Consider the following 20,222-nt stretch of genomic DNA (forward strand, 5'->3'; position numbering starts at 1 on the left):
AGCCCCCTCGCTCAGCACGTCACCAAAATAAAAGTCTGCAAATGACTCACAGTTGTTCTATCTGTGGGCAGATTAAAGAGAAGCTTCTGCAGTTGACGGACAAGAGGAAAGACATGATCGATAAGTGGGAGGATCGATGGGAATGGCTACGACTCGGTAAGGGGAAATATGACTTTCTGTGTCATGCCAATCATGAACTTTGTTCAGTCCTGGAGGTGCACCAGTTCTCGCGGGATGCGGGTGTGGCGGAGGCTTGGCTTCTGGGTCAGGAGCCCTACCTGTCCAGTAAGGAGGTGGGTCAGAACGTGGACGAGGTGGAGAAGCTCATCAAACGCCATGAGGCCTTCGAGAAGTCAGCCGCGACCTGGGAGGAACGCTTCTCTGCGTTGGAGCGCCTAACCACGGTGAGCAACGGGGGCGGGAAGTGTTAGCGCCAGATGGTGGTGTGATAAGGTGTCGCCTCCTCCAGATGGAATTGTTGGAGGTGAGGAGGCAGCAGGAGCAGGAGGAGGCGGAGAGGAAGATGCGACGGCCATCTTTAGAGACGCCTGCTGTCCAGCCGCAAGAGCAGAGGTGGAGAAACAGCGCCGTGACAGGAAGTGCAACACATGAACACGTTAACCTTTCTTTGTTTGCTTCGACAGCGTCAACCACAATGGCATTTCGTCTGAACAGGACTCCCCTCAGGTCAGCCATGCCACGATTGATGTACTCACATTTTACAGGAAGTGACTTGATCTACTTTCCTGGTAATCAGAACGGTCTGGCTGGCGTGCTGATGAACGGGCTGGCAGACAGCAGCTCAAAGGAACCGAGTCCCGCCCCCTCGCCAGAGAGCGGCAGGAAGAAGAAGAAAAGCAGCGTGGCGTCCACAATGGTTCCCTCGCAGCTGGAGGGCCTTCTGCATCGCAAACACCAGTGGGAGGGGCCAAACAAGAAGGCGTCCAACAGGTTACCATCATTTCTCTTGGCTCCTAACTCCCGTGTGCCACTCACCCGTCTGCTCCGTGTTGGGTAGGTCTTGGCACCACGTGCTCTGTGTCATCAGCAAACAGGAAATGGGCTTCTACAAGGACAGCAAGGCGGCGGTGCAGGGCGTGGCCTATCACAGCGAGCCGCCTGTCAGCCTGAAAGACGCCACCTGCAACGTGGCGTCCGACTACAAGAAGAAGAAACATGTCTTCAAACTGAGGTAACGTCAGTGGGCACACAGCACCTTCCAAACAGGAAGTTGAGGGTGGCGCTTTTTTCCCCCCCCCCCCAGAGTCACCGACGGTAACGAATTTCTGTTCCAAGCCAAAGATGAAGTGAGTTTATATTCTTTTACCTGGTCAGAAGCATGGAGATGCCAACTCTTGACCACCATGTTGGACTTTGCAGGAGGAGATGAGCGCCTGGATCCAGGCCGTCATCAACGCCAGTGCCGGCCTCAACGGCAGTTCCGCCAACGGGCTGAGCGGCGACCTCGCCGTGACGCCGGCTGACGAAGCACATGACGTGAGGAAGGAGAAGGACAAAGAGAAACGCTTTAATCTGTTTGGCAAGAAGAAGCAGTGAGCACAAGGCCACCTTGCTGTCAAACAGGAAGTGACATACCTGACAACAAATACTTTTTCTTGTTAGCTCACATATTCAAGGGTGTACTTTGACTTTGACTATTTGTCAAGTGACGCGTCGTTGATAATAAACTGGACCGACATTTGTTTATGTTCCCACTGTCAACACCGACTAGCATAGCATGCTAAGCTAACTAGCATGTCGCCTGAAACATTTGATTAGGAGCACTGACGATAACTCTCTTATTCAATTGAAACTTGCTTGCTTGTTGTTAAGTCTTCACACTGAAATATGCTCGCAGTTTGATACATACTCACATCTCCATCTTTAGGAATGAACAAGCTCAATATTTAAATGTATCTTTTAACTGCTGACGAATAAATAAAAACACTAAACCACACTTTGCATGTTTGATTTCTTCCACCTTCCGAGCAAATACTAAAGTCACGGTTTGTAAGGCAACAAGAATGAGGCTAATGCTTGCAGAGGGATGCTAAAGTTTGTCTTATCTGGCATCAATGAAAATAACAATAATAACAAATGCGGCTATTGTTGATATAAAATAAAAATGTACAAGTTTGTATTTTTTTCTTTCAGGTGTAAGACTTCATCTCCCATCATGCATTGCCCTCTGATCGCGCCAGCGGCTCAGGAGGCGGAAATTAGTACAAATAAGCAATCCTTCAAAGTAAAAGAGTCAAAACCCAAAACATTGTTCTTTTTGACACTTTCATCAAATATGAAGATGGCATCAAAACACTATTGTGTTGAATAAAACCGTATGTTGGGCTGCTGACACAAAAAAATAGGACTCGGAAGTCAAATATTGAAAATGACCATCAAAAATTCACCTTTGCCACCCACTAGGTTACAAATGGTTCGGCGCAGGTGTTTTCCTTTTGAAATACAAACAATCGCCATTTATCGGTCTTGAACGTAAAACATCGTTTAATATAGATGACTAGTTAAGAACATCTTTGGTGATTTTTCCGTTATTTTCGTCAGGTTTGTTTTATTTTGAAGGTAAGGCCCGGATGTGCTTCTGTTAATCCCATGGGGGTCACGTCCTAGCTCTTGACGTGTCTATCTGGACAGTCCATCGGTTGTTTTATTTTGAAGGTAAGGCCCGGATGTGCTTCTGTTAATCCCATGGCGGTCACGTCCTAGCTCATGACGTGTCTATCTGGACCGTCCATCGGTTTTGTTGTGGTTCCGCTGCGGGTCTCTACCGGGTCACAGGGCTCTCCCGCCGGCATGCGGGAACATTTGCCGCCGGAAACAAGGCGCTGCTGACGGCCTGCTTGTCTAGCGTGCTGCGCTAATCTGCTTTTGGACTGGAAGCGTCGAGGGTGCGGATGAAGTGGAAAGTGTCAGCAGGTGCATGTGTGGGGGAGGGGCGGTGACCTTTCACACTTGTGTCCAGATCTTCATCATCATGGCCGACAAGACGGCACCACGCTGCCAGCTGAGGTTGGAGTGGGTGCACGGCTACCGGGGTCACCAGTGCCGCAATAACCTCTTCTACACGGCCGGCAAGGAGCTGGTCTACTTCGTGGCCGGGGTGGGCGTGGTCTACAACGCCAGAGAACACGCCCAGAAGTTCTACCTGGGCCACGACGATGACATCATCAGGTAACCTTCTCACGCTCACAACATGGATGGCTGGCTCACGCGCCGTCTCCCGCAGCCTGGCGCTCCATCCCGACAAAGTCCAGGTGGCCACGGGTCAGGTGGGCAAGGAGCCCTACATCTGCGTGTGGGACACCTACGCCATGCAGACCGTCTCCATCCTGCGAGACCTGCACACGCACGGCGTGGCCTGTCTGGCTTTTGACGCCGACGGACAGGTGAGGCCACGCCCCCTTGGTGATGATGATGATGATGGTGATGTCTTGTGGTGTGTCGTCATAGCGACTGGCCTCGGTGGGACTGGACGCCAAGAACACCTTGTGTGTGTGGGACTGGAGGGGCGGACGAGTCCTCGCCACGGCGACCGGCCACTCGGACAGAGTACGCCTCACCTGAGCCGTGGTCCGCTCCACACCTGATTATTGAATATTGATCCCCGTGTCTTCCCGCAGATCTTTGACGTGGCCTGGGATCCACTTGTGTCCGGTCGATTGGTCAGCTGTGGCGTCAAACACATCAAGGTGGGTGGGGCTTAACACTTAGCATCTTTCAATTATTATAGAACATTTTAAGTACTGTTAATTGTAGTCTGCAAAATACAATTGTAATTATTAATAATTGTAGTCTACATAACATTTTAATTATTAATAATCATAGTCTACATAATACAATTGTAATTATTAATAATGTAGTCCGTATAATAACATTTTAATTATTAATTGTAGTCTACATAATAAAATTGTAATTATTAATAATTGCAGTCAACATAATAACATTTTAATTATTAATAATCGTAGTCTACATACATAGGGCAGCACGGTGGCAGAGGGGTTAGTGCATCTGCCTCACAATACGGAGGTCCTGAGTAGTCTTGGGTTCAATCCCGGGCTCGGGATCTTTCTGTGTGGAGTTTGCATGTTCTCCCCGTGACTGCGTGGGCTCCCTCCGGGTACTCCGGCTTCCTCCCACCTCCAAAGACATGCACCTGGGGATAAGTTGATTGGCAACACTAAATGGTCCCTAGTGTGTGGATGTGAGTGTGAATGTTGTCTGTCTATCTGTGTTGGCCCTGCGATGAGGTGGCGACTTGTCCAGGGTGTACCCCACCTTCCGCCCGATTGTAGCTGAGATAGGCTCCAGCGCCCCCCCCCGCGACCCCAAAGGTAATAAGCGGTAGAAAATGGATGGATGGACGTAGTCTACATAATACAATTGTAATTATTAATAATTGTAGTCAACATAATACAATTGTAATTATTAATAATTGTAGTCTACATAATACAAATTATAATTATTAATAATTGTAGTCTACACAATAACATTAATTATTAATAATCGTAGTCTACATAATACATTTGTAAGTATTAATATTGTATTCCGTATAATAAAATTGTAATTATTAATAATTGTAGTCTGTATAATAAAATTGTAATTATTAATAATTGTAGTCTACATAATAAAATTGTATTTTTAATAATTGTAGTCTGCATAATAAAATTTTAATTATTAATAATTATAGTCTGCATAATAAAATTTTAATTATTAATAATTGTAGTCTGCAAAATACAATTGTAATTTTTAATAATTGTAGTCTACATAATACAATTGTAATTATTAATAATTGTAGTCTACATAATAACATTTTGGTTATTAATAATCGTAGTCTACATAATAATTGTGTAAGTATTAATAATTGTAGTCCGTATAATAAAATTGTAATTATTAATAATTGTAGTCTGTATAATAACATTTTAATTATTAATAATTGTAGTCCGTATAATAAAATTGTAATTATTAATAATTGTGGTCTACATAATAACATTGAAATTATTAATAATTGTAGTCTACGTAATACAATTGTAATTATTAATAATTGTAGTCTACATAATACAATTGTAATTATTAATAATTGTAGTCTACGTAATACAATTGTAATTATTCATAATTGTTGTCTACATAATACAATTGTAATGATTAATAATTGTAGTCTACATAATAACATTTCTCTTCTCTGAGGAGTTTGCGTGTCCCAATGATCCTAGGAGCTATGTTGTCCGGGGGCTTTATGCCCCCTGGTAGGGTCTCCCAAGACAAACTGGTCCTAGGTGAGGGATCAGACAAAGAGCAGCTCGAAGACCTTCATGAAAAATAAAAACGAAGGACCCAGATTTCCCTCGCCCGGACGCGGGTCACCAGGGCCCCCCTCTGGAGCCAGGCTCGATAAAGCATTTATCGGCCGATAATATCGGCAGGCCGATATTATCGGCCATCTCTAGTGAGAAGCTCTGTCATCCAGGAGGAGCTCAAAGTAAAGCCGCTGATCCTCCACATTGAGAGGAGCCAGATGAGGTGGTTCAGGCATCTGGTCAGGATGCCACCTGAACGCCTCCCTAGGGAGGTGTTTCGGGCATGTCCGACCGGGAGGAGGCCACGGGGAAGACCCAGGACACGTTGGGAAGACTATGTCTCTCGGCTGGCCTGGGAATGCCTCGGGATCCCCCGGAAGGAGCTGGACCAAGTGGCTGGGGAGAGGGAAGTCTGGGCTTCCCTGCTTAGGCTGCTGCCCCCGCGACCCGACCTCGGAAAAGAGGAAGAAGATGGATGGATGGATGTTAGCATTTTAATTATTAATAATTGTAGTCTACATAATACATTTGTAAGTATTCATAATTGTAGTCCACATAGTAAAATTTTAATTATTAATAATTGTAGTCAGTATAATAAAATTGTAATTATTAATAATTGTAGTCTACATAATAACATTTTAATTATTAATAATCGTAGTCTACATAAAAAATGTGTAAGTATTGATAATCTTAGTCTGTATAATAAAATTGTAATTATTAATAATTGTAGTCTACATAATAACATTTTAATTATTAATAATCGTAGTCTACATAAAAAATGTGTAAGTATTGATAATCTTAGTCTGTATAATAAAATTGTAATCATTAATAATTGTAGTCTACATAATAAAATATGAATTATTAATAATCGTAATCTACATAATAAAATTGTATTTATTTATAATTGTAGTCTGCAAAATACAATTGTAATTATTAATAATTGTAGTCTAAATAATATTTTAATTATTAATAATTGTAGTCTACATAATAAAATTGTATTTATTAATAATTGTAGTCTACATAATAAAGATGTAATTATTAATAATTGTAGTCTGCAAAATACAATTGTAATTATTAATAATTGTAGTCTGTAAAATAAAATTGTAATTATTAATAATCGTAGTCTACATAATAACATTTTAATTATTAATAATCGTAGTCTACATAAAAAATGTGTAAGTATTGATAATCTTAGTTTGTATAATAAAATTGTCATTATTAATAATTGTAGTCTACATAATAAAATATTAATTATTAATAATCGTAATCTACATAATAAAATTGTATTTATTTATAATTGTAGTCTGCAAAATACAATTGTAATTATTAATAATTGTAGTCTATATAATACCATTTTAACTATTAATAATTGTAGTTTGCATAATAAAATTGTAATTAATAATTGTAGTCGACATAATACAATTTTAATTATAATAACTGTAGTGTGCATAATACAATTGTATTTATTAATAATGTAGTCTGCATAATAAAATTGTAATTATTAATAATTGTAGTCTACATAATAAAATTGTAAATAATAATAATTAATACATTTCGATACCCCATACTCTCTGAGCACTCCCGACAGGACTTCCCGAGGGACACGGTCCAAGGCCTTATCCAAGTCCACAAAACACATGTAGACAGTTTGAGCAGACTCCCATGCACCCTCAAGAGAGTATAGAGTTGGTCCACAGTTCCACGACCAGGACGAAAACCACACTGTCCCTCCTGAATCTGAGGTTCAACTATCCGGTGTAGCCTCCTCTCCAGTAGACTTGAATAGACCTTACAGAGAAGGCTGAGGAGTGTGATCCCAAAAAGTAGGAGCACACCCTCCGGTTCTCCTTCTTAAAGAGAGAAACCACCACCCCAGTCTGCCAATCCAGAGGTACCACCCCCGATGTCTAAGCAATGGTGCAGAGTCTTGTCAACCAAGGCAGGCTCACAGCATCCAGATTCTTAAAGAACTCTGGGCGGATCTCATCCACCACCGGGACCTTGCCACAGAGGAGCTTTTTAACTACCAATTTAAGCACCAGAAATAGAGCACACCACATCAATCAATCAATCAATCAATGTTTATTTATATAGCTCTAAATCACAAGTGTCTCAAAGGGCTGCACAAGCCACAACGACATCCTCGTTACAGAGCCCACATAAGGGCAAGGAAAAACTCACCCCAGTGGGACGTCGATGTGAATGACTATGAGAAACCTTGGAGAGGACCGCACATGTGTCCTGGTGCCAAGTTCACATGTGGACACCCTTATGTTTGAACATGGTGTTTGTTATCGACAATCTGTGACCAGCACAAAGTGTTAATAGCAAAACACCACTCAAGTTCAGATCAGGGCGGCCATTTCTCCCAATCACGCCACACTGACGTTGCCAACGTGAGCGTTGAAAACCCTAGTAGAACAAGGGAATCACCTGAGGGAGCACTCTCCGGTACTTCCTCGAGGGACTCCAAAAAAGGGTGGGTACTCTTAAGTACTGTTTGGTGGGTAAGCACAAAAAACTGTCAGGACCCCTCCGCCCACCCGGAAGCGGAGGAAAGCTACCCTCTCGTCCACCAAGTTAAACTCAGCGGGGCAACAAGTATAGTCACCCTCACCCCTCGCCTTTCACTGCTGGCAACGCCATAGTGGAAGGGAGTCCAGCCCCTGTCGAGAAGACTGGTTCCAGAGCTCTTGCTGTGCATCGAAGTGAGTCCGACTAGATTCAGCAGGAACTTCTCTACTTCGCGCACTAGCTTAGGCTCCTTCCCGCCAGCGAGGTGACGTTCCACATCCCAAGAGCTAGCTTCTGTAGCCGAGGATCGCCCAGCTCACACTGCGCCCGACCTCTATGGGCTCACCACCCATAGGAGGGAAGACCCACGTTGCCTCTTCGGGGTGTGCCTGGCCGGGCAGCTTGAGGGCAGGCCCAGCCACCAGGCGCTTGCCATCGAGCCCCACGTGCAGGCTTAGCGCCCTGGTGACCTGTGTCCGGGAGAGGAAAACATTGGTCCTCAATATTGTCTAATCATGGTCGTCTTCGAGCTGCTCTTTGGCTGGTCTCTCACCTAGGATCTGTTTTTCATGGGGGACTTTACCAGGGGAATAGAAGCCCCCGTACAACATACTGTAGCTCCTAGGATTATTGGGATGCGCAAACTCCTCCTACCATAATGTAGCAGCTCAGGGAGGCGATAACAAAATTAATAATGATTAGTAATGATTGTAGTCCTGCACAAAAAAGTGGTAAATAATGAATAATTGTGACGCTAACCCCCATCCTTCATATTAAAACTGTAATGATTGATTGATGATCTTGTCTCAGTTCTGGACTCTGTGTGGAAACGCTCTGACGCCCAAGAGGGGAATCTTCGGGAAAGCGGGTGACCTTCAGACCATCTTGTGTGTGGCCACCGCCAAGGAGCAGACCACCTACTCAGGCGCGCTCAATGGCGACGTGTACGTGTGGCGCGGAATCTCCCTGGTCAGGACCATCCAGGCGGCACATGGAGTAAGCACACACACCCACACTGTCACACTTGCTGACACACGCCCACACTGCCACACGCGGTGACACACACGCACAAGAAGGGAGGCTGATGGGTAATAAAGTTTGTCTGGTTTTAGGCGGGAATCTTCAGCATGCACGCCTGTGAAGAAGGTTTCGCCACCGGAGGACGAGACGGTTGTGTGCGACTGTGGGACGTCGACTTCAAGCCTATCACCAAAATCGATCTTCGAGAAGCCGAGCAGGGATACAAAGGTTGGTCGCAAATGGCACACATGACGAGACACCTGATGTCACGTTCGACGTCATGCTTGACGTCACGTTCGACGTCATGCTTAACGTCACGCTGGTGTGGTTTCAGGTCTGTCCATCCGTAGCGTCTGCTGGAAGGCTGACCGCATCCTGGCAGGCACACAGGATAGCGAGATTTTCGAGGTCATGGTCCGGGACCGGGACAAACCGGTTCTGCTGATGCAAGGTCACAGCGAGGGGGAACTGTGGGCACTGGACCTTCATCCCAAGCAGCCAGTCGCTGCGACTGGGAGCGATGACCGCTCTGTCAGGTGAGCTGCCACGGTTCTGACGTCACCCGTTGTCCGATGTCACTTCCTGCACGTGGTCACTTCTTGTGCGTGGTCACTTCCTGTGCGTATCTCAGGCTCTGGAGTCTGCCGGACCGAACCCTGCTGGCTCGCTGTAACATGGAAGAATCGGTGCGCAGCGTTTCCTTCAACAATGACGGATCTCAGCTGGCTCTGGGAATGAAGGATGGCTCCTTCACGGTCCTGCGAGTCAGGTGACCCCTGACCTTGATCAGTCACATGGTTTAGTGCGAATAACGAGGCGAGACGTGTTGTGACCTCAGGGACATGACGGAGGTGGTGCACATTAAGGACAGGAAAGAGGTGATACACGAGCTTAAGTTCTCACCAGACGGCTCCTTGTTGGCGGTGGGCTCCAATGATGGTGTGGTGGACGTCTACGCTGTCGCCCAACGCTTTAAAAAAGTGGGCGAGTGCGGCCACTCCACCTCCTTCATCACACACCTGGACTGGTCCGTGGACTCCCGTTTCCTGCAGACTAACGACGGCGCTGGAGAGCGCCTCTTTTTCCGGATGCCAGGTACCCTCCGCCGACCCTCACTACTGACCCAAACTTTGACGCTTGAAGCTTGTGCCCCGCAGGTAAAGTGCTGTCCAAAGAAGAGGCCAAGGGTATCCACTGGATGACGTGGACGGGTGTTCTGGGGCCAGAGGTTAACAGCATCTGGCCTAAATACTCCAACGTCACCACCGTCAACTCTGTGGACGCCAACTACAGCAGCGCCGTGCTGGTGACCGGAGATGACCTCGGCCTCGTAAAACTTTTCAGGTTCCCGTGTCTCAAGAAAGGTTCGTGGCGCCAACAGAAGCAGCCTGGGTGTGTTGGCAGAACTCGCTCAGATCTTCACTCCTTTCTACGTCCCAACAGGTGCCAAGTTCAAGAAGTACATCGGCCATTCTGCACATGTGACCAACGTGCGATGGTCTAAGGACCTTCAGTGGGTTGTCAGCACCGGCGGGGCCGATCACGCCGTCTTCCAGTGGCGCTTCCTGCCCGAGGGTGTCATGAACGGTGTCCTGGAACCCCTCCTCCAAGGTTGGGGTCTTTTAAAAATCTTTTTTATGACTTTATCAGTGATGTTGCCAGGCAACTGCGTCCCTGAAAGGTAGCACTAAAGTCACCCTCCATGCGTCCCTGAAAGTCGCAATTTTTGAATTGTCCACTGTTTGCTGCTTCCAGAGGGTTACGCTGACTCCAACAGCGGCGACTCAGACTCGGACGTGTCCGACGTGCCAGAGATCGACTCGGACATCGAGCAGGAATCTCAGCACAACTACGAGCGTCAGGTGATTAGAGGCAAGGTATGAAGTCGCTCCGTACGTTAGACTCGCTGTTTGCATCCGCAGGTGTACAAGGACGACCTCCCGCAGCTGCGGAGGAAGCTGATTGGTTCTCTGAAGAGGCAGAAAGCGCCGGAGGAGGGGCTCCGCCTGCAATTTGTTCATGGGTAAAAGTGCTGTGCATGATGGGTAATCAGTGAATGGACGATAAGACAAGTTGGCCTTGGACTACTCTTCAGGTACCGTGGCTTCGACTGCCGTAACAACCTGTTCTACAGCCAGAGCGGGGAGGTGGTCTACCATGTGGCTGCTGTGGCTGTGGTCTACAACCGCCTGCAACACAGTCAGAGGTTCTATCAGGGCCACGACGACGACATACTCAGCCTCACCGTGCACCCGCTGAAAGACTACGCCGCCACAGGCCAGGTACGGACGGCCACCGGACCGACAGCTGGTCTCTGATCGCTTCTTTGTGTGCTCAGGTGGGCCGGGACCCGGCCGTCCACGTCTGGGACATCCCCACTCTCAAATGCCTGTCACTGCTCAAAGGTCACCACAGCAAAGGAGTTAGTGCGCTGGACTTCACGGGTATGTCACATGATCGCTCAAACCTGGCTCGCAGAGCTTTACACCGTCTTGAAGGTTTCTTTGCCTTTTTAGCCGACGGAAAGAGTCTGGTGTCTGTGGGAATGGACGACTTTCACTCCATCGTCATCTGGGACTGGAAGAAAGGTGAACGACTGGCTAAGAGCAGGTACGGAGTGTCACGTCTGCTACGTAAGGTGTGCTCGTACCTTCTTCCCGTCCACTTCTTTCCCAGGGGCCACAAGGACAAGATCTTTGTGGTGAAGAGCAACCCCTTCAGGATGGACAAGCTGGTGACCTTGGGGATGAAACATATCAAGTTCTGGCAGCACTCAGGTGGTGGCACACTTCGCTAACTAATTAGCCAACGCCTCGCTAACTAATTAGCCAACACCTAGCTAACTATGTTGCCAACACCTCGCTGACTATGTTGCCAACCATACTTGCCAACCCTCCCGATTTTTCCGGGAGACTCCCAAATTTCAGTGCCCCCCTGAAAATCTCCCGGGGCAACCATTCTCCCGAATTTCTCCCGATTTTCACCCGGTCAACAATATTAAGGGTGTGCCGTAATGGCACTGCCTTAAACGTCCTCTACAACCTGTCGACGCGTCCGCTTTTTCACCATACAAACAGCGTGCCGGCCCAGTCACATGTTGTATGAGGCTTCTGCAGACACACGTAAGGGACTGCAAGACATACTTGATCAACAGCCATACAGGTCACACTGAGGGTGGCCGTATAAACAACTTTAACACTGTTACAAATATGCGCCACACTGTGAACCCACACCAAACAAGAATGACAAACACATTTCGGGAGAACATCCGCACTGTAACACAACATGAACACAACAGAACAAATACCCAGAACCCCTTGCAGCACTAACTCTTCCGGGCTACAATATACACCCCCGCTACCACCAAACCCCGTCCCCCAACCCCGCTCCCCCCAACACCGCCTCACTAACTATGTTGCCAACACCTAGCTAACTAATTAGCCAACACCTAGCGAACTAATCAGCCAACACTTTGCAAGGTAATTAGCCAACACATATCTAGCTAATTAGCCAACAACTAGCTAACTATGTTGCTAACACGTCGCTAACTAATTAGCCAACACCTAGCTGACTCATTAGCTAGCACTTAGCTAACTAATTAGCTATGTTGCTACAATTAATAGTTTCAATGTCCAGCAGCGAGTAGGCTAAGTAGCTAACTGGCTGCTAGCTTAGTTGAAGCATGCCAAGTAGTTAGCATTTGTGCTTCTTTCCAAGCAGGAGGCGGTCTGACATTCAAACGTGGAATTTGCGGGAACCTGGGCAAGCAGGAGACCATGATGTCTGCATGTTACGGTCGCTCCGAGGACTTTGTCTTCTCGGGCGCCACCAACGGCGACGTTTACATTTGGAGAGAAACCACGCTTGTGAAGACGGTCAAGGCCCACGACGGTCCCGTGTTCGCCATGTGCTCCCTAGATAAGGTCTTCCAAACAGACACACGGTCATCGGCTAACACGGCGCTCATGAGCCTGGTCTTCTCTGGTCAGGGTTTCGTGACGGGCGGGAAGGACGGTGTGGTGGAACTCTGGGATGACATGTTCGAAAGATGTCTGAAAACCTACGCTATCAAGAGGGCGCTCCTGTCGCCGTCCTCCAAAGGTGCGCCGGTGTCACATGACCGCTAGCTGGTGTCACATGACCTGGTGTCACGTGACCACTAGCTGGTGTCACGTGACTGCTAGCTGGTGTCACATGACCGCTCTTGTCCCCGCAGGACTACTGCTGGAAGACAACCCGTCCATCAGAGCCATCACTCTGGGTCACGGCCATATCCTGGTGGGGACCAAGAACGGAGAAGTTCTGGAGATCGACAAGAGCGGTCCGATGACGCTGCTGGTCCAGGTCAGCTGATGCCACAAAAGGAATGCCGGCAGAGTCCTGAGGCTTGTCCTGTGTTTAGGGCCACATGGAGGGCGAGGTCTGGGGTTTAGCCGCTCACCCGCTACTTCCTGTCTGCGCCACCGTCGGCGACGACAAAACGCTGAGAATGTGGGAACTTTCTGCCAACCACCGCATGGTTGCCGTGCGCAAGCTCAAAAAAGGTATGGTGGGACAAATGGCCGCCATTCTTTTTGAGATCTGTGACCTTTGTGCGCCAGGTGGACGCTGCTGCGCCTTTTCTCCGGACGGCAAAGCGCTGGCGGTGGGTCTGAATGACGGCAGCTTCCTGGTGGTCAACGCCGACACCTTGGAGGACATGGTGACGTTCCACCACCGGAGGGAGCTCGTTTCCGACATCCGCTTCTCCCAAGGTACTCACCACCAGCAGGGGGCGGGGTCATTGTAGGTTGTTCTGCTGACCCTGATCCAGACGCAGGGAAGTACCTGGCCGTGGCGTCCCAGGATTCCTTTGTGGACATCTACAACGTGCTGACCAGCAAGAGAGTCGGCATCTGCAAAGGAATCAGAAGCTTTGTCACGCACGTGGACTGGGACTCTCGAGGTGAGCTTCCTAACACGCTAGCATGCTAACTGTGACTAACACAACTACTTCCTGTTGTGCCGGCAGGAAAACTTCTGCAGGTCAACACGGGAAGCAAGGAGCAACTGTTTTTTGAGGCTCCTCGAGGACGCAGACAGAGCATCAGCGCTGTGGAGGTTCTCAACCCTCCTTGAATCTTCTTCTCAACCCTCCTTGGACCTTCTCACCAGAACTCCTCTTTTCAGTTTGACAAGCTGGACTGGGCCAGCTGGACTTCGGTTCTGGGTCCCAGCTGTCAGGGAATTTGGCCAACATACGGTTTTGTGAATGCCGCATCGCGCACCAAGGACGGTAAAGTGCTCGCCACCGGGGACGACTTCGGCTTCCTGAAACTCTTCAGTTTCCCCTGCAGGGTGAGAATGATATCAGTCAGATAGAGATATAAATGATATCACTCTGATAGAGATTTGATTATTGTCGCCACACGGTGAGACCATGGGAATGATATCAGTCTGATAGAGATGTGAATGATATCAGTCTGATAGAGATCTGAATACCGTCGTCACACGGTGAGACCATGTGAATGATATCAGTTTGATAGAGATTTGATTACTATCATAATGATGATTGTTAGTGTGATACAGACTTGATATCATATTGGCCATCATTAATGATGAATATTAGTGTGATACAGACTTGATATCATATCAGCCATGGTCTCTTCTTACCAGTTCTTTGCTTTCAGGGTCAGTTTGCCAGGTCCAAGAAGTACGTGGCCCACAGCGCCAACGTGACCAACGTGCGCTGGGCCAATGACGACGCCACGCTGCTGTCTGTGGGCGGAGCCGACACGGCGCTGATGATCTGGACCAGAGAGGCGGGTCACAAGGAGAACAAGGCGGTGGACAGTGAAGAATCTGACGATGACGTGGAGGAAGACGGAGGTCACCATGTTCCTGGGAGAATGCTGGAGGAACTTCCTGTTGTAACTTCCTGTGGTGTCATCAGGCTACGACAGCGACGTGGCGCGGGAAAAGGCGGTGGACTACGTGACCAAGGTCTACTCTGCCAGCATTAGGAAGATGACGGGAACTAAACCTCACCTGCAGCACAAGGAACTTCCTGTCGACGAAAGGTACCTGCTACTCTTTGCTTCTTCATCATGGTACTTGATCCTGGTTCTTCATCCTGGTTCTTCATCTTGGTTCTTCATCCTGGTTCTTCATTCTGGTTCTTCATCCTGGTTGGGACGGTATAGCTCGGTTGGTAGAGCGGCCGTGCCAGCAATTTGAGGGTTGCAGGTTCGATCCCTGCTTCCGCCATCCTAGTCACTGCCGTTGTGTCCTTGGGCAAGACACTTTACCCAACTACTCCCAGTGCCACCCACACTGGTTTAAATGTAACTTAGATATTGGGTTTCACAATGTAAAGCGCTTTGAGTCACTTGAGAAAAAGCGCTATATAAATGTAATTCACTTCACTTCACTTCACACTTCTTCATTATGGTTCTTGATATTGGTTCTTGATCCTGGTTCTTGATCCTGGTTCTTTATCCCGGTACATGATCCTGGTTATCGGTCCTGGTTCTCGAGTCTGGTTCTCAAGCCTGGTACTTGATCCTGTACTACTGTACATGTTTGTATCACTTTGTGCACATACAGTACTACTGTACATGTTTGTATCACTTTGCTACATTCTAGCAGCCCAAAAAAACATGACCAACGTTAACCATTTAGCTTTAGCAGAGATGCTAACTTTCACAGACAATATATTGTGCTAGCATTGCTGATGTTAATGTGAAGCACCTTTTCACACAAAACACTTCTATGCCAAATCTTTGTCACTGAGGTGACACCAGAGAAGCTCCTGGTGTCTTTACTTAGTGTCCTGGTGTCTTTACTTCGTGTCCTGGTGTCTTTACTTAGTGTCCTGGTGTATTTACTTAGTGTCCTGGTGTCTTTACTTAGTGTCCTGTTGTCTTTACTTAGTGTCCTGGTGTATTTACTTAGTGTCCTTGTGTATTTACTTAGTGTCCTGGTGTCTTTACTTAGTGTCCTGGTGTCTTTACTTAGTGTCCTGGTGTATTTACTTAGTGTCCTGGTGTCTTTACTTAGTGTCCTGGTGTCTTTACTTAGTGTCCTGGTGTATTTACTTAGTGACCTGGTGTATTTACTTAGTGGAACCTCAAATTCATTCTCTGATTTGACTTTGTCCTTGTATTTGTTGTCCGTATGGATGTGAAATGGTCTTTAGTTATTTTCAAGATGGTCTTAAAAAAGTCTTATAAAGTCTTAAATTTGACATGTTGAAACCTGCAGAGACTCTGCTGGTACTTGATCTAAGTTCTTGATCCTGGTACTTGATCCTGGTACTTGATCCTGGTTCTCGGTCCTGGTTCTTGAGCCTGGATCTTGAGCCTGGTACTTGATCTTGTTTCTTGATCCTGGAAATTGATCCTGGTACTTGATCCTGGTTCTGGATCCTGGTTCTCGGTCTTGGATCTCGAGCCTTGATCTCGAGCATGGTACTTGATCTCAGTTCTTGATCCTGGTTATTAGTCCTGGTTGTCTGTCCTAGTCCTTGAGCCCGGTTCTCGATTTTGGATCTTGTTCTTAGTCCCCTCTGGTTTTGGCCTTTGCAGACCTGTGGTGAGTCGAGCAACACCACTGCCTGAGAAACTAGCCAAGAGCAACGTGATCAAGACAAAGAAAGCGGTAGAAGTAAGTCTGGTCCTGGTCCTGCTTCTGGTTGCGTGTGCGACTGTGGTCTGGGTGTGTGTTCAGGAACTGCAGCTGGAACACGTGTTTGGCTACCGAGGCTTCGACTGTCGCAACAACCTGCATTACCTCAACGAGGGCGCCGACATGGTCTTCCACACGGCGGCCGCCGTGGTGATCCAGAACCTTTCTTCTGGTCAGTTCGCCGGTCTCGCTGTCACACATGGTGTGCTGACCTTGAGTGTCCCCACAGGAAGGCAAAGTTTTTACCTGGAGCACACGGACGACATCCTGTGCCTGACCGTCAATCAGCACCCCAAGTACCACAACGTCATCGCCACGGGACAGATGGGTGAGTCGCTCGCCATCCCCACCGCCGCATGACCCGGGCCGCTTCATGTCTTTTCTTGCTTCCTGCTCGGTCAGGTGACATCACGGACCTGCCAGGTAAGACTTCCTGCCGACGCTTCCTCTGGTCTCACGTCTGTGTTGTTTGTGTGGAAGCCCGGGTGTCAGGTGAGTATCGGCAGGTGTGGCCTCTCCATCGCCATGGCAACGCATGAAAACAACTCTCATCCGAGCGGAGCAGCCCGACTCCTTTGAGAACCAATCATTCCTAAGAACCAATCATTCCTAGAGAAGGAATCATTCCTAAGAACCAATCATTCCTAAGAAGGAATCATTCCTAAGAAGGAATCATTCCTAAGAACCAATCATTCCTAAGAACCAATCATTCCTAAGAAGGAATCATTCCTAAGAACCAATCATTCCTAAGAACCAATCATTCCTAAGAATCAATCATTCCTAAGAAGGAATCATTCCTAAGAACCAATCATTCCTAAGAACCAATCATTCCTAAGAAGGAGTCATACCTAAGAAGGAGTCATTCCTGATAATGAACCATTCCAATAAAGAATAATTCCTGATAATGAATCATTCCCAATAAGGAATCATTCCTAAGAAGGAATAATTCCTGATAACAAATCATTCCTGATAACGAGTCATTTGTGATAACGAATCATTCCTAATAAGGAATCACTCCTGATAACGAATCATTCCTAAGAACGAATCATTCCCAATAAGGAATCATTCCTGATAACAAATCATTCCTGATAACAAGTCATTTGTGATAAAAAAATCATGCCTAAGAACGAATCCTTCCCAATATCGAATCATGACCAATAAGGAATCATTCTTGATAACAAATCATTCCTGATAACGAATCATTCGTGATAGCGACTCATTCCTAAGAACGAATCATTGACTGCGATGAGGTGGCAACTTGTCCAGGGTGTACACCGCCTTCCGCCCGATTGTAGCTGAGATAGGCTCCAGCACCCCCCGCAACCCCGAAGGGAATAAGCGGTAGGAAATGGATGGATGGATGGATTCCTAATAATGCGTCATTCCCAATAATCATTCCGAATAAGCAATCATTCGTGACAATGAATTTGTGATAACGAAGCATTCTTAAGAATGAATCATTCCTACCAACGAATCATTCTGAGAATTAATCATTCCCAATAAGGAATCATTCGCGATACTGAATCATTCCTAAGAACGAATCATTCCAAATAAGGAATCATTTGTGATAATGACTCATTCCTGATAATGAATCATTCCTTATAATGAATCATTCCAAATAACGAATCATTCCTAATATTGAGGCATTCCTAATAATCATTCCGAATAAGGAATCATTCCTAATAACGAATCATTCGTGATAAAGAATCATTCTTAACAACGAATCAGTCCTACTAATGAATCATAAATGATAACGAAACATACCTAAGAATGACTCATTCCTAAAAACGAATCATTCGTAATAATGAATCAATCCTTTTAAGGAATCAATTGTAATAATGCTTCCAAGCTAATAATGAATCAATTGTAGTAATGGATCATTCACAACACTGAACACAAAGACTCAGTGCTAGTTTAGTTGTTGATGTTAGCATCAGGCGCCATTGTTGACTTTTTTCACGCCAAATAGTCCTCATCGTCATTTGACTTTGTAGCGTGATTGTTTTCATGTCTTCCATTAGTGCTGGCTAGCGAGCTAGTATAGTTTAGCATGTAGCCCAAGACTAGTCCTCTATTAGTGCTAGCATGACACTGAAGTGTGCTAGTATAGTTTAGTTTGTAACCTCAGACTAGTCCTCTATTAGTGCTAGCATGGCACTGAAGTGTGCTAGTATAGTTTAGTTTGTAACCTCAGACTAGTCCTCTATTAGTGCTAGCATGACACTGAAGTGTGCTAGTATAGTTTAGTTTGTAACCTCAGACTAGTCCTCTATTAGTGCTAGCATGGCACTGAAGTGTGCTAGTATAGTTTAGTTTGTAACCTCAGACTGGTCCTCTATTAGTGCTAGCATGGCACTGAAGTGAGCTAACATACCTTAGCATGTAGCCCCAGACTGAGTGCTGTGTTGTTGTGATCCATGAGAATAGCAATAGTAATATGAAGTGAACCCTCTTCAATACTTGAATGAGTAGCATGGCCTGCTCTGATTGGTCTGCTACTTGATGTCTTTTTGAAGAATTCTCTTCATTGCTGGAAGTTCACCACCTGACTTTTGTCTTGTGTCCCGGCAGGCTTTGCACCCTGCATCCACGTGTGGGACGCCACGACCAAGCAGACCCTGTCCATCCTGCGCTGTTCCCACGCTAAAGGTGTGGGCTACGTCAACTTTAGCGCCACCGGCAAACTTCTGCTGTCTGTGGGGGTGGAGCCTGAGCATGTGATCACGGTGTGGCGCTGGCAGGAAGGTAACGAGCAAGCGTTTCTTCAAGCCAGTACGGGAGGACCTGGGCTTAGCAGGTAGCAACTGTATCGTGACTAAGGATGTTTTAAACCCTGGTTAGGAGGCTCCTAGTCAATAGTTAGTGTGCTGAGTGTCAAACTTTAAAGGGGAACATTATCACCAGACCTATGTAAGCGTCAATATATACCTTGATGTTGCAGAAAAAAGACCATATATTCTTTTAGCCGATTTCCGAACTCTAAATGGGTGAATTTTGGCGAATTAAACGCCTTTCTATTATTCGCTCTCGGAGCGATGGCGTCACAACGTGACGTCACATCGGGAAGCAATCCGTCATTTTCTCAAACACATTACAAACACAGAGTCAAATCAGCTGTTATTTCACGTTTTTTCGACTGTTTTCCGTACCTTGGAGACATCATGCCTCGTCGGTGTGTTGTCGGAGGGTGTAACAACACCAACAGGGACGGATTCAAGTTGCACCAGTGGCCCAAAGATGCCAAAGTGGCAAGAAATTGGACGTTTGTTCCGCACACTTTACCCACGAAAGCTATGCTACGACAGAGATGGCAAGAATGTGTGGATATCCTGCGACACTCAAAGCAGATGCATTTCCAACGGGACTGGACAGATCAGCTTTCAGGAAAAGAGAGCGGATGAGGGTATGTCTACAGAATATATTAATTGATGAAAACTGGGCTGTCTGCACTCTCAAAGTGCATGTTGTTGCCAAATGTATTTCATATGCTGTAAACCTAGTTCATAGTTGTTAGTTTCCTTTAATGCCAAACAAACACATACCAATCGTTGGTTAGAAGGCGATCGCCGAATTCGTCCTCGCTTTCTCCCGTGTCGCTGGCTGTCGTGTCGTTTTCGTCGGTTTCGCTTGCATACGGTTCAAAGCGATATGGCTCAATAGCTTCAGTTTCTTCTTCAATTTGGTTTTGGCTACCTGCCTCCACACTACAAC

The 20,222-nt window shown here is 46.7% G+C and overlaps 2 protein-coding genes across 11 annotated transcripts in view; both read left to right on the forward strand.

The window, feature by feature from the left end:
• The window catches only part of LOC133624404 (spectrin beta chain, non-erythrocytic 1-like), a 69,989-nt gene extending 68,032 nt beyond the window's left edge, over positions 1–1,957 (forward strand). For all 5 annotated transcript variants that reach the window (XM_061987905.2, XM_061987907.2, XM_061987906.2 and 2 more), the window contains 8 exons: positions 72–156; positions 208–404; positions 470–573; positions 645–687; positions 758–951; positions 1,019–1,192; positions 1,265–1,307; positions 1,381–1,957. In XM_061987905.2, coding sequence (XP_061843889.1) covers positions 72–156; positions 208–404; positions 470–573; positions 645–687; positions 758–951; positions 1,019–1,192; positions 1,265–1,307; positions 1,381–1,557 — 1,017 coding nt within the window. In that variant the 3' untranslated portion in view covers positions 1,558–1,957. The remainder of the gene's footprint in view (positions 1–71; positions 157–207; positions 405–469; positions 574–644; positions 688–757; positions 952–1,018; positions 1,193–1,264; positions 1,308–1,380) is intronic.
• Positions 1,958–2,718: 761 nt separating this feature from the next.
• The window catches only part of LOC133624403 (echinoderm microtubule-associated protein-like 6), a 33,782-nt gene continuing 16,278 nt past the window's right edge, over positions 2,719–20,222 (forward strand). For 2 of the 6 annotated variants that reach the window (XM_061987901.2, XM_061987903.2), the window contains exons 1-32: positions 2,719–3,189; positions 3,245–3,404; positions 3,469–3,567; positions 3,639–3,707; positions 8,637–8,822; positions 8,939–9,074; positions 9,181–9,382; positions 9,478–9,615; positions 9,685–9,941; positions 10,004–10,210; positions 10,290–10,457; positions 10,602–10,708; positions 10,769–10,869; positions 10,942–11,128; positions 11,185–11,290; positions 11,363–11,456; positions 11,523–11,623; positions 12,567–12,769; positions 12,836–12,947; positions 13,063–13,190; positions 13,249–13,390; positions 13,448–13,600; positions 13,660–13,791; positions 13,858–13,946; positions 14,016–14,183; positions 14,516–14,714; positions 14,779–14,905; positions 16,412–16,490; positions 16,554–16,683; positions 16,741–16,839; positions 16,914–16,934; positions 19,083–19,256. In XM_061987901.2, the coding sequence (XP_061843885.1) occupies positions 2,939–3,189; positions 3,245–3,404; positions 3,469–3,567; positions 3,639–3,707; positions 8,637–8,822; positions 8,939–9,074; positions 9,181–9,382; positions 9,478–9,615; positions 9,685–9,941; positions 10,004–10,210; positions 10,290–10,457; positions 10,602–10,708; positions 10,769–10,869; positions 10,942–11,128; positions 11,185–11,290; positions 11,363–11,456; positions 11,523–11,623; positions 12,567–12,769; positions 12,836–12,947; positions 13,063–13,190; positions 13,249–13,390; positions 13,448–13,600; positions 13,660–13,791; positions 13,858–13,946; positions 14,016–14,183; positions 14,516–14,714; positions 14,779–14,905; positions 16,412–16,490; positions 16,554–16,683; positions 16,741–16,839; positions 16,914–16,934; positions 19,083–19,256 (4,525 nt within the window). In that variant the 5' untranslated portion in view covers positions 2,719–2,938. Of the gene's footprint in view, positions 3,190–3,244; positions 3,405–3,468; positions 3,568–3,638; positions 3,708–8,636; positions 8,823–8,938; positions 9,075–9,180; positions 9,383–9,477; positions 9,616–9,684; positions 9,942–10,003; positions 10,211–10,289; positions 10,458–10,601; positions 10,709–10,768; positions 10,870–10,941; positions 11,129–11,184; positions 11,291–11,362; positions 11,457–11,522; positions 11,624–12,566; positions 12,770–12,835; positions 12,948–13,062; positions 13,191–13,248; positions 13,601–13,659; positions 13,792–13,857; positions 13,947–14,015; positions 14,184–14,515; positions 14,715–14,778; positions 14,906–16,411; positions 16,491–16,553; positions 16,684–16,740; positions 16,840–16,913; positions 16,935–19,082; positions 19,257–20,222 lie in introns of all 6 variants that reach the window. The other 4 variants (XM_061987898.2, XM_061987899.2, XM_061987902.2 and 1 more) reach the window with 3 other exon arrangements.

This window comes from Nerophis lumbriciformis, linkage group LG27 (assembly GCF_033978685.3).
Source record: "Nerophis lumbriciformis linkage group LG27, RoL_Nlum_v2.1, whole genome shotgun sequence".
In the NCBI taxonomy this organism is placed as follows: Eukaryota; Metazoa; Chordata; class Actinopteri; order Syngnathiformes; family Syngnathidae; genus Nerophis; species Nerophis lumbriciformis.